This window comes from Lepisma saccharinum, chromosome 2 (assembly GCF_977018435.1).
Source record: "Lepisma saccharinum chromosome 2, izLepSacc3.1, whole genome shotgun sequence".
Classification (NCBI taxonomy): domain Eukaryota; kingdom Metazoa; phylum Arthropoda; class Insecta; order Zygentoma; family Lepismatidae; genus Lepisma; species Lepisma saccharinum.
In genome coordinates this window covers 20113428-20127227 of record NC_139230.1, presented here as the reverse complement: position 1 = coordinate 20127227, position 13800 = coordinate 20113428, and the positions used below count along the sequence as shown (strand labels likewise).

Genomic DNA, 13800 nt, shown 5'->3' with positions numbered 1-13800 from the left:
TACTGCAGAAATTATTTCCTAACCTCACAAATTATAATTAATTAACATGTAGGACTAGGACTGCGAGCAAGAAAATTGCCCAAGCCTGCTGATATTGGCACCGTATTTCAATGATTACTTGATTGAATTTGTATTATGGTCTATTATATGCACAGAGGCTAATCGGGACGAGAGCTGCAGCTTCTAGTGGAATTGAATTGAATTGTTTTTTGAAGTCTACTTTATGCACAGATAGGTTAATCGGGACTGGATCTACAGTTTAAAGTGGGATTCGAACCACTGTGCAATGTGCCTCCACTGCATATCGAACTCGGGACCCCTTATTACAAGTTGACGACGTTGCCATTATGCCATAGGGAAGCCCTTGTAGTGGAATCTGAATGACTTAATGAAATGTTACCTCCACAGGGATCAAACCTGGGACCCCTTGATATGAAGACAGCAATTCTATCGCTAGACCACGGGGGCTGGGAGGCCAATTTTAATATTTCCAATGTTTTAGCATTTAGGAATTAGGTAGTTTGTGTACTCTTTCATTCTTTAACTTCGTATTTCTCCCTCTCGAATATTTGCAGTGATAAGGATATGAAGGCTTGTGTTGCTGCAGCCATAAACCTTCGGGTTTAAGAATGCTGGAGAATTAGTTACTTAAGAATAGATATAACAATGAAACCAATGAGAGAACATCTCTAACTCTCATGTAATTGTCGGTACTCCAATGAGGAACTAACAAACAGAAAGGAAACATAACTCTTCCTTAGATTTTGAAAGTCAACCTACTTATAACAATTCATTTTTTACACCTGTTAGACCTATTCCAAAATATAGTGATACGATTTACAGAGGCTGCCAACAACAATCAAAGAACAATCTCATAGCCACTGAATACATCCATCTTTCATGCAGGCAGATGATTTCGTAGCAAGTTTGGCGACTCCTGATTGGCAAATTACTTAGTATTGAATGACCAGTGCTTCATTGATTTCAGAACACATCGTAATAAAGTAATTGGGATCTAACAGAACTAGAAAATTGTACTTGCCCCAATGGAAGTTTCATAATGGGAAATGTAAATTTTACTTTTTAAGTTTTCTGTTGAAATGCATCTACCTTACTACAAAAATCAAGGGGGGGCTACCAGGGGCTGAGGCCTGGTTGGGGGGCTACCGGGGGCTGAGGCCTGGTTTGGGGGGGCTTCAGCCCCCTAGACCCCCTGTAGTGCCGTTCCTGCTAAACAACTCAAAACAAATTATGCTTATGATGGATGCACACATTTTGGGAACTTTGTATAACACCTCATTGTATAAAGGACTTTTAAAAAAATAGAAACAGTATACTCCCAAGTTATGTTCATTCCTTTGAACATTATTTCATTTACTCTAAGCTGATCCTTATGTTTTTCAGATCAAATAAATTCAGATGTAAAAGTTACTACAGCTCTTACAACAGTTTTGAGAGATTTGCAACATTTTACCAATTACAGTGTTCGTGTTCTTGCCTTTACAAGAGTTGGGGATGGTGTTTCAAGTCCAGTCACCTACTGCAGAACTGAAGAAACAGGTACGAATACTTGAAAATTTTCCCATACTTCTAAATACAATTTACTCATTTTTTTTATTATTATTATTATTAATAAACTGTTACATTCTATGATGAAGAACAACTCTCGAGATTTGAGCAAGGTCAGTTCCCAATTTGCATTCAAGTTTTCAATAGCTAATATCACTCATCTTCAGGGATTGAAGTGACATTGGCTCTATGACATTAGCTCTTGAAAACATGTCCAGAACTGACCTGCCTAATATCCAGGGAAAATCTCTTCATCATTCGCCACCAGGAAAGATTCAAGAATTACTTCAGTTATGTTCCACAATATATTCTATCGTCATTATGCTTAATGGAACTACTAATAAAAATACAATGCAAATATTCTAAAGCTAATTAACAGTAAGATGAGAATGGATATTTCTTAAAGAATAACTATTTTGGCATTCTATGTGTGCAAAATAATATATATTTCACTTATTAACAGGAAAAATGAATTACTATAGTTATCACTTAATGTAATGTTCATGTAATTATGTTCCATTCTGCATTCCTCAAATGATTAATCAGTACAAAAAGATTATTTTTAATTCTGACATAATTATATAATCAAAAATATCTAGAATTTCGTACTTTACAATATTTTGACATAAAAAATCAAAGTTCACCAAACTCTGGGGAGAAGTGGTCAACATAATGTGCTATGAAGGCAGAAGTTGCAAGCAAGTAAAATCCATTGGCAATGCTTATTTTAGTTGTAATTATTATGATGTAAAATCTGTTGCTACAATTTTGTAATGTGTGTGTTGTTTTATGATAATTTGTATTTTTTTCTCATGTCTCTTTAATGAAAACAAAATATAGTGTAAGACGAGACTCTATCAGGATATCAGCTTGGTTATTTCCATATATGTTTCCAAACTTTTGAGAGCTAATTCAAGAAACCAAAAGTGATTAACCAAACATTAGGCCAACCAATCTAAAAGTGGTTGGCCAAATGTAAGAACATACTGTTGAACAGAGATTTCGCTCTTTGGTGCCAATGTAGAGCCAATAAAAATAAAATAAATTATGTGTGGCAGTGCTTCTTTCCAAATATTTCCAATATAATATTTCAGTATGTGCCGTGACTGAAATATTTGGAAAGAAGCACTGCCACACATAATTTATTTTACACTCTAAAATTTATAGCGTACTGTTGAATGTGGTCTCAACAGGAGTAAGTAGCTTTTCAACCTGGTTTTGAATCACTTTATATGGTTCGACAAGTGTCAGAAACAACTTTTGGACAACATAAGACCAACATCAATTTGCTAACCAACAGAAACCCAACCTTTCTCACATAAAGAAAACTCTAGTTGTCCAAACTGTTCTGGTTACTTGGGAACATCACTTTCATCTTCAGAGATTGAAGTGAAGATGTGAGTGGCATGACCTCTCCAAAACTCAGAAGTCTAACCAGAACTCTGATTGATTTGATTTATTTTACTTCACTTTCTGCCACTTTTGGCTAATTGCGAAGATGAGGGTGAGAGATGATATGATCAAATTAAGGGACACTCACCAGACCAGGATTCAAACCCAGCACCCCAGGCATTGTAGCCACTGTGCTAACCAAGGTTAAGGTCGGCCTTAACCAAAACTGACCTGGCTCATATCCTGAGAGAATCTCTTCATCATTCATAACCTGGAAAGCTTCAAGAATTGAAATAGTTTATGTGTGGAAAACTTTGCTTTATTTTTATGCACTAACTTTCCAAATTCACAGAAGGTAAAAAGTATTGTCAATAATATCAATGCATTTACTACAATTGAGTGGACTCCTTTTTGTACCAACATTGACAGCTTTTTCCAGTGCCTGAAGCTCCTGAAAAATTTAAAGCTCTGGTGAGTTCCGAATCATCAGTGATTTTAAGTTGGCTTCCACCCAAACGTCCAAATGGAATGGTTACAAAGTACACAGTGTATATCAGAGTGTTGGAACAAGGAAAGGAAGTGGACAGATTCAAAAAGATTATTCCATCCCAGCAGCATTACTATGAGGCTGCAGGTCTAAAGAAGAGAGAATATTATGAAGCATGGGTGGCTGCATCTACAAAAGTTGGTCAAGGGCAGAGTACACCTGAAATTCCTCTAGTTCCAAGTTCAAGAGGTAAATATACTTACTAGTTTTCCATACTTGCTAGTAGCATTAGGCATTTTGTCATGTTTCATCTAGTTTATCATGATACTGGCAAATATCATCTCAGACATATTTTGGCAGTATATAGGTATAGTGTGCAGAATATTTATTTCCTTGGCTTTGTATATCATCTTCATGATGTATATCACACCAGATATCTTTTACAAATTGATTGCATATCGTAATTGTTAAACTGAGCACCTCACAGTTGTCTCTTTTAGTAGAATTCCAATGTGTCAATGGTGTATTCTCCAATGTTATCTGGTTTACCACTGGTAAACCAATTTTTTCCTTATATATAGAAATTGCCTCAAAATTTGAAGTTGTCGGATTTCTGTTTTTGTTTTACTTGCATGCCTGCATCAATGTTTTATTTCTATTACATCTAATTAATATAAAATATTAAATAAGAATTGTTGTGGCTACCAAAGTCAGATTTCCAGAATACACCACTGCAATGTGGATATGATAGATGTAATCAACACAATTTGGAAAAGCAGAGAAGATATGTATATTGCCAATATGAAAAATAATAGAGATGACATATATCATCAGCATAAAAAATATAATGGAGACAATATATACTATGGGATGATAAATATTGCTCATACAATATGTCATAGAGATGAAATAGATCAGCAGCATGATAAGTATTATCATCTACATGATAAGTATGTCAACATACGTACTTTCTTCATCTGTGATAATTAAAAGTTATATTAATTAAGCAATGAATTGGATGGTGAAAGTAACCACTGAAACTCTTAGAACTATTAATAACCAGTTTTGAGTATTTTCATTGTGAAGATTTCATTATATATAACAATATGATATTTTGGCCAATATTGATTGCAATATGAAAAAAATGTAATGATACCTTACTGATGTATCATAATGATAAATTTTTGACATCACTTGTTCCCAGTGGCGGATTAAGCTTCCTCGCTGCCCCTAGGCACAAACTTAATGTGCGCCCTTCTCAAAAGAAAAGTAGTAACTTATTTGCAGTATTTTTACAGGCTAATATAAAAATTAGTAAACATACTGAAATAAAAAACAAAGGATAAAAATCAATAACAAACAATTCATTCTCTGTATGTGCTATACCTAAAATTATGTAATGTATTGAGAAATTAAATTCACCACTCACCAGTCATAAATAAAGCCGCTTCCGCCTCACTTTGATTGCTGCAAACTCGTGTATAAGTTCTTCAAAGTTGATGTGTCCATCAGTCAAGATGTCTGCTTCGATGTGGAGAATAGATAACTCGTTCAGTCTTTTATTACACATGGTTGAACGGAGATAAGTCTTCAGTCTTTTTAGGGTAGAAAACGAACGTTCAGCTGAACAGTTTGTTACAGCAGTACACAAAAATATTCTTAATGCAATGTCCATATTTGGAAACACAGACTGCAGCTTTTCTTTCCGTATAAAGGCTAACATTTCTGCTGGCGAGTCACAGATTCCTCTGGTCTTCAGAAGCCCCGCAAAATGCACACATTCGTTTGGAAAGGTTGATTCCAGATCAGTTTCATATGCAGCCTGAAGGTTTAGCTGCACGTTCAGAAATGACACAAGAAGAACTTTGCAGAAACTTACTGAAGATCATGAAGTTGTCAGACATTCATTTATAGCTTTCTTTTCTTCTAATTAATTCAGCGTGCAATTTATCAAGAATAGGAAGAAACACCTCAACTTTAAATTTTTATCTTCCTGTTAGAACAACCTCATTGTCTCTTACTTCATCGGCTTGAATGTTACGTTTTCTAAACCTTTTATAACTACACTCGTAATCCATATCAGTTTTCTACATCGATTTTTGCTCATAAGAGTCGAACATGTCACGAAGAGAAGTTATAAAGTTCACAAGTGATTCAAATAAATCATGTACTATTGTTAAATCTATGTTGACACTTTGTAATTTCACGGTGACACTCTGGAATCTCTGCAGTATATCCTTTCAAATAGTGATCATGAAAGCTGTCTTCAGCCTGTTTAGTTGATTCAAGAGGGATAAGGCCTCATTTCGAACTAGTGGTTTCTCAAAGGGATCATCACTTACATGAGTAAGGGTTTTCATTACACTATCCCAGTTTTAATATATACATGTACAAGCCTCCTCTCGTGCTGACCAACGTGTCTGTGATAAGGATTTTAGTGTTTTGCTTCGTGGATACATGAAAGAAGCAAGTAAGTTCCAGCATTTTGTTGAACTGGAAAAAAAATTGTAAATATTTTGAAGCATAGCGAAAAAAGAACATGCTTCCCTACAACTGCTTGCTGCACTACTTCCGACCAAATTCAAAGAATGAGCTGCGCAGGGCACATTACATGCTTTAGAATATATCGAGCCTGTAAACCTGTATATGGCCCCGACATATTGCTGGCATTGTCGTACGACTGACCTCTGCAATTAGTAAGGTCAATAGAATGTCTGGTCAAAATATCTATTACAGCTTCGGCTAGATTTTCAGACTTGTGACCTGGATTTGACAGAAACGAAAGAAACCTTTTAACGGGTTTACCATCTTCATTCACATATCTTAACACAAAAGCTAACTGATCAGTATGCGAAATATCTGGAGTTGAATCAACAATTATGGAGAAATATTTGCTTTGTTTTATTTCATTAATAATTTCTTTTCTCACAAATTGTAGAAGACAAGTAGCTTGTATGACCTTTCCCCGGATTCAATGTGTTCTGCAAGAAATGGATCAAACTCGGCAATAAGCTCTAGAGACATCATGTATTGCCCGTTGTGCACTCCAAGGTCCCAACAGATTTCTGCCTTGTTAAGAGTGCCAACTCGCAGTTTTTGTGTTCTTCAGAATTTTCATGTGATGCTAGAATATTTGAAATGTTTTTCCAGTCTGAAATGCCGTGAGTTGCGATGTTTGTCTTGCCCTTGAACAACCTGCATGATGCACAATAAACGGCACCAGTGCTGCACGAATATACCAAATAATTCCGCAAAATTTATTCGCCATTTACAAGTTTACGAAAAAAAACACTATTATTTAAAAATCTTGTCTTACCTGCTATGAGTCTTTGTGATTTAGAAAAATCGTTTTCAGCATTCTGATTAATTCCACGTCTTAGAAGAATGTCAATTGTAATCTCATTCAGACACCACTCGGCAGGATCGTCACTAACGAAATTTGCACTCTCACTGTCACAATCAGGAACTCCTACGAACTGAGGGGACACTACCTCAGGTGAACTTTCTTCCTCCACTAAACCCACAATATTTTCGACATTTTGCATTTCACAGAGTTCACTCGATGTAGCTACTTCCACTTCAATTTTTGGACTGCTTTCGGAAATCACTTGTTCCTTTCGCCTAAAAAACATGTCCACTGTACCAAGATTTTTTTGTAAGGTTGCTTCTCTTTCACGCTTTTCGTTTGCAAGTTTCCGATAAGCCGCCCCACTTAACTTTGTTCGCTTCATGCTGCCTGCTGCATAAAAAAAAAAAACACCAAATTGCAAACGCACTAGCAACAAACTGAATGCACCAGCCAGAGAATACAGTAAGACAAAAACTAGTTGTGGTCCACGCGAAAGCTGCACTCACTCACTTATCAGCAGTGTTTATGTGTTTATTTTTTTTTAAGACTGGCACTGTTACAGATGCGAGTTTCAAACAATCAGTCTTCTTTCCTGCCTGGCCATTAACAAATGCTTAGTGGAAGATCGAGTGGTATGTATTTACAAAAACAAACCAACAAAGGCTGGACGGCTTGCATTGTCATTGTAAGCGATAAAAGCCACAGCATGGGTTAAAAACAAATTGATTGGCACCTGAAGGAGGCGAAACATTTCTTGATAACACATAAATCCGATACATCAAGGTTTCTTTCGTATGAAGCATCTTGATATTCTGGAAAAAAGAGTTGCCGCCCCTAGGCACGTGCCTAGTGTGCCTATTTGGTAATCCGCCACTGCTTGTTCCTAGTTAACAACACCAGTGAGTTCTTGAGAATTTTATACTTCTCTTCTTTTACCATCTTTGCAAATTAATTACAATAAAAACAATATTTTGAAAAGGTAATTTTGTTTTCTAGAAAGATGTTAGCCACAAGAATTACTGATATATTTCTTTCTTTTTTCATTTTTAATGATACTGCTATGCATTTCAATCTTCTGTGTATGATTCTTGCTATAGTTAAATTTGGAGGCCAAATCTAGATTACAGAAAGCTTTTTATACAAATCCTTTTATTAACTTGTATCAAGTTAATGAAATAGAGAATGTTTAGTCTAAAAGTAGACGGTGGAAAAGCTGAGAATTTTGATTCAGCTTGCTTTATAAGTTACAGCAAGTGCTAAATGTGAACCCCATTCTGTTCTGCATACATTTGGAAAGTATCTCACTGCATTTTTTTGGCTATGCTGTGAAGCATTTCTCAAGTTATGTTCTGGATTTCTTTTGTGATATTCATCTTGATCTACAACAATTGTTGAAGGTGAGCATTACTTCTGGACATGCTGTTCTTAAGATAACTCCACTTTTGCTGGAACAAATATTCATGCTTATCCCTTTCCAATAGGGATAAAAATATTTGGTAGATATTTGCATCTAGAGTGCCTTCAAGAAACACCAGCCTAGTTACCCTGCATCTAGACACAAGGCCTGCTCCAACCCCTATGTTTTGTAGGTGCAAGTACTTTTCATAAATAACAGTGAATTGCCAACATGCCATAAGTGGTAGTCAGTGGATCATTACAACCAAGAAATGCATGTGACTGTTCCTGCATTGACATTTCACATGAGAAATCATCCTGAAATAATGTTCCACAATAAACATATGTTCCTGAGCACTTAAATGCATCATGAATATGCTCTTAAGGATGTTAACACAAACACCAGTAGTCTCTTTTATGCACTAGTCACTCCACGCTTACCTAGTGTACAAATGATAACTGGCTGAAACCAGTTCATAATCTACTGACAAGCACTTCTGCCACCTGGTGACACTACCCATAAGCAACACAGAATAAAACCGGCCAGCACTGGATATTAATAATTATATAATATTTATAATTTAGTTGATGTTATACTTTTAGGCTGAATCCCCTGTACTTGAATCATGAACAGGTTTTGTGTCATCTATATTACCTACAGGACAATTGCATTAAATTGAAGTTCACAGTTAGCGCATTTGAAGAATGCACATAAACTTTGATAAAGTTCTATTGTGTGGAAATAGAAAATAGGAAATTACACTAGAATTTATTGATATAGGAAGAAAAGAAATTAGAAATCAACAAAAGAAGAAATCAAAACAGAATGAAGGTTTCTAAAAATACAATCAACCTGATTGTTAATTTTATCTTACATATTTACTCACTAAATATTATAAATGGGAATATACAGTAATAAGGTACATTGTAGTAAATGTATAATGCAATATTTAAGGAATGTTAAAATTCCTTTACTTCCAGTTCCTGCTGCTATTGTCTCATTTGGACAGCATATTATAGTTCCTTGGAAAAGAGATGTTAAGTTATTTTGCCATTGTGTTGGTATTCCTAAACCTAAAGTAGAATGGAAATCTGGTGATATGAAAGTACAAAATAAACCAAGGTAAGGTCATTAGCATGTGTACATAGCTACAAAATGATATGAAAAATATGCTATTGTAGAAGATCAACTTATTATTTGATTATTTTTAATTTATTTTCTATTCATGGAGGGCACATTTGAAGTAATAAAATAAAAGTATTTTGAGTAATGAAATAGTTGATTTCGAATATGAAGTACTTGCCTCCTATTCAACTCACGTAAACAAAAATTATGTTAAAAAGAAAGAAATTTATTAAATGATCTACTAAATTATTAATAATTGTGTAACCTTGCTTTCAGAGATTCTAGTTTAAAAAAAAGCAGGGTGTCTACAAAAGTCTTGACACATTTAAATCATGAAAAGAACAGAAAAAAATGTACACAGAAAGAAACTATTCACAATAGCATGCGTGACTAGATAAACTGAAAAGAGATTTATGTCCCTTGTTAGTTCTGTTTGTCACATGAAGATTAACAAGACAAAGTTGATTTCTTGGCAGGTTCAAGTCAGCATGCCAACATCCAAAGTGGCTACAGAGGTTGTTATTCTGGCTTTCAGTTCATCAATGCTTCTCACTCGCATCGTATAAACAATGTCTTTCACATATCCACCCAAAAAAATCCAAAGGGTGACCATGGGGTCCAAGGAAATGAGCCACCTCATCCAATCTATCCAGGATAATGATCATTCATAACCAGTGAGGTGGTGCATTATCCTGTTGCAAAATGATGTTCGGCTGAAGCTCTTCGATTTGTGGAAATACAAAGTATTTCAACATGCCTAAGTAAATAACTGGTGTGACTGCATGTTCCATAAAAATGGAAGGGCCAATGATGTGATCATTACTGAGAGCCAGGAGTGGCTAAAGGGCTAGACAATTGCCCTGGGTATTCAAGTCATTCCCTGGGGGATGCCAAATGGGACATCCCCCTTTATTAGCATCAAAACTTTATTTCTGATTACATAACTGCGGCTATTTCTTTGTTTGTTTGGTGTTTATTTTTAAGTCCGCTTTATGTACAGTAAGGCTAATTGGGAGTAGACATACAGTTTAATGTGGGATCTGAACCACTATGTGCGTCCACCGGGCACGTGGCTATTTGTTTTAAAAAGAGTTCAATTTATTGTTGTTGGAGTTACTGCTGCATATCAGAATAAGTATGTATATTGCAAAACCATGTAGCCATTTAAGCTAAAGAGATTACTGTTATTTTGATGTCACAACATACAATAAACACGTTCTTTAACATTAACACTTAAAGTATTTTTAAAATAAGGCCATTATTTTTCATCATTAAAATCGTAAATATAGTTCATGATTGTGTTTTTATTGGAGAAAGGTGGAAAGTAGGAGAACCAGGTTAGAAAGATGGTGGAGGGAGAAGCAGAGTGGGGGGGTCTTAAAAAATCCACTTCGCCCCAGTGAAAATGTTACCTTGATTCACTCCTAATGAGAGTACACTACATGTTTGCTTGTCACTTTAGAGTACTCTATCTATTTATGCTATTAGTTTCTTTGTATCTATGTTCTTTTCTGTTTTATTCATGATTAAAATGTGTCACACCTTTTGACCTTTTGTTGATCCTCTGTGTATATGTGTGTGTGAATGTGGATAGGTGGATGCATTTATATATATATAATAACAGCTTCTGTGTATCTCTTTTGTGTACTGTATCTGTTCTTCATGGTACTTATTTTTTGCATTATTATTATTTGTTAAAAAGTAATATTGCCAGTATAAATACCTTTGTTTCTTTATTTTTCAGAATTCAAGTCTTCCCAGATAATACATTGGTTATTCAAAATGTACAAAGGTTTAATGAAGGAAATTATTCATGCCATGCTTCCAATGAATTAGGATCAGACCAAATAATTTACTTACTTCAAGTTCAAGGTAATTTCTCTCTCAGTCTCTCAACACATACATTACATAAGGAGAGTCCACTTTATGTTCAGATATGCTAATTGGTACTAGACCTACAGTTTAAAGTGGGATTGGAACCTCTGTGTAATGTGCTTCCACTGCAGATCGAACCCAGAATCACTTGATTACAAGACGACACTTTTACCACTACGCCATTGGGGAAGTAGTCTTAGAAAATGAAACTGAATACTTGTTTAATACTTATTTAATAAAATGTGCACATAACTTTTGTTTTCATGGTAATTTTAACAAAATGTCAGCCTTGCTTCCACAATTAAAACTTATAGAAGTACCAAATTGGTTGTGATCACAGTTTTATGCTAATATCAACTAATAATCACTATCTACCAAATATTGTTAAGTGATCTGATGAATAATATTAAAACATTTCATCCTGAAATCAATATGTTATTCATCTCCTTAATGAACATATATGGTCAAAATGGACAGATGTTTTCTTAGAAAAATTAATTGCATATTTAGAAATGTGTTTAAATAGCAGTGTGAATGGAAATAAAGAATGTAGAAGCATGTTACACACTGTTTATAATTATTTATTGAATTGGTCCAATTATTTCAATTTGTACCAAATTCTTATGATTAATTTTTATTTCAATCTTATGATGTAGAATTAGTAATCATGTGCCAAAATAATTCTTGACTATTGTCATGCTACAGAGAACAAATATGTTCAGAACATACATCAATACATGCTATAGTCTCAAGGATTTTGTTATGTAATTTCAATGTCTTCAATGCAAATCTTTTTCTTACTGAATTAACTGTACCTAGGAACAAAACTTAAGAAGGATATCATGCTCTATTTCAATTTCCACATGCACACAACCATCTATGCATTTTTTGCATGGCACAATATAAGTTTCATGAGAAGACTGGAATTCGGTGGGGAAGTGCAGATCCAGATATAATTTGGGGGGGGGGGGTGGATACACCTCTAAGCTTCCATCTGCGAAATACCTCCATTGGTGAGGGTGGAAAAGATTTGAAAAAGGGCCATAAAATGAAAAGAACAAAATATCTGAAATGTAGTAAATATGTAAAAATATAACAAACCAACTGGCATAACTTTATCTCAAAGTAAATTTAAAATAGGGGATCCTAATGATGTTTATAACCCTAGGCTTTCATGTGGACAAGAACTCCCATTCATTTCCTTTTAATTTATAAATTAAGTCTAATACTATTATTATATTTATTTTGCAATAACGATTTCATTCAATATACTGGTTCGTATCCCAATTTAAACTGTAGCCTATTAGTCTATCCTATTTGTGCATAAATTGAACTTAAAGCAAAAACTTGTTCAGTATACTGAGACACTATTGAGAAAGTCATCAATTTTTATCACACCAATGTACATGTTTTATATTTAATACTTATGAAATAAATCATAATAGATAAATGGCACTAAGTGGTTTAAATTTGAAATGCTTCAGTTTATACAGCAGCTAATTGACCACATAAGAATTATAACATTTTGATTTGATTTTACTCAGTTTCGTGAGATGTGTAAGTCAAAAATATCATCATCAACGACCAAGGGCACTATCGATGAAAGATATTAGATATATTCACTATATTTATGGAGTAGTTAGCAGCATAAATATAGTTATGTATTCTCATTACAACTGCTTCAAAATGTAATATGGTGCATAGACAATTAAAGAGAAAACAATGCAAACCTTGCAAGAATTCTGCACAGTTACAATCATACTCTTGAATTGCTGTTTTAAGTCCACTTTATGTTCAGATAGTCTAATCAGGACTGGACCTACAGTTTAAAGTGGGATCTAAACCACTGTGCAATGTGCCTCCACTGGGTATCGAACCCAGGATCCCTTGATTGCAAGGCGACGATGTTACAACTACACCATCAGGGAGGCCTGTTACAATCACACACACATACAATAAATACTCCAAAATGTTGAAGCTCATTACATGCAGTTGTATTGGTTTAGCTTCCTAATTTGACAATTTAAAACATCAATTTTAGAAATTTTGAGAGCACTGTCACAGACATTCTGTCATTTGTTTGATGTGTGTGTGTGTGTGTGTGTGTGTCCATGTTTGCAAAAGCTGCCTACAGTGAGAAATTCCAAGTTTTATATGATGATTATTACATGAAATTATTTTGATGTTCTTGTTCCAGTTCCTCCCACATCACCACTTCTACATGTAACATTTGCTACAATGAATTCTGTCCAACTACAGTGGAAGCAAGGTGATAATGGAGGTGCTGCAGTAAGAGGATTCCTTCTATCGTATAGAAGAGAATTTGGAGAATGGGAGGAGATTATGGTAGACCGAAGTGCCACAACATATCTACTGGATAAGTTGTTATGTGGCACACGTTATGAGTTTCAACTTACAGGCAAGGGTGTTAATGCTTCACTGAGAATTAGATGACGAATGAATATTTATTTTTTAATGTTTCTTGCTTTGCAATACTTCTACATTAGAAGTTACACATCTTGTGAGTTACTTGACATCTATCACAGCTTGCTTAGAAAGCCCATGAAGATGCTGATCCAAACTTCTAATTGGTGAAATATATCATGC

The 13800-nt window shown here is 34.8% G+C and overlaps 1 protein-coding gene across 1 annotated transcript in view; it reads left to right on the top strand.

The window, feature by feature from the left end:
* LOC145981412 (cell adhesion molecule Dscam2-like) overlaps positions 1-13800 on the top strand; it is an 842890-nt gene that overhangs the window by 779734 nt on the left and 49356 nt on the right. Inside the window, 5 exon segments of the mRNA XM_083114650.1 lie at positions 1385-1560; positions 3401-3697; positions 9174-9315; positions 11063-11190; positions 13391-13612. Of these exon segments, the coding sequence (XP_082970776.1) occupies positions 1385-1560; positions 3401-3697; positions 9174-9315; positions 11063-11190; positions 13391-13612 (965 nt within the window).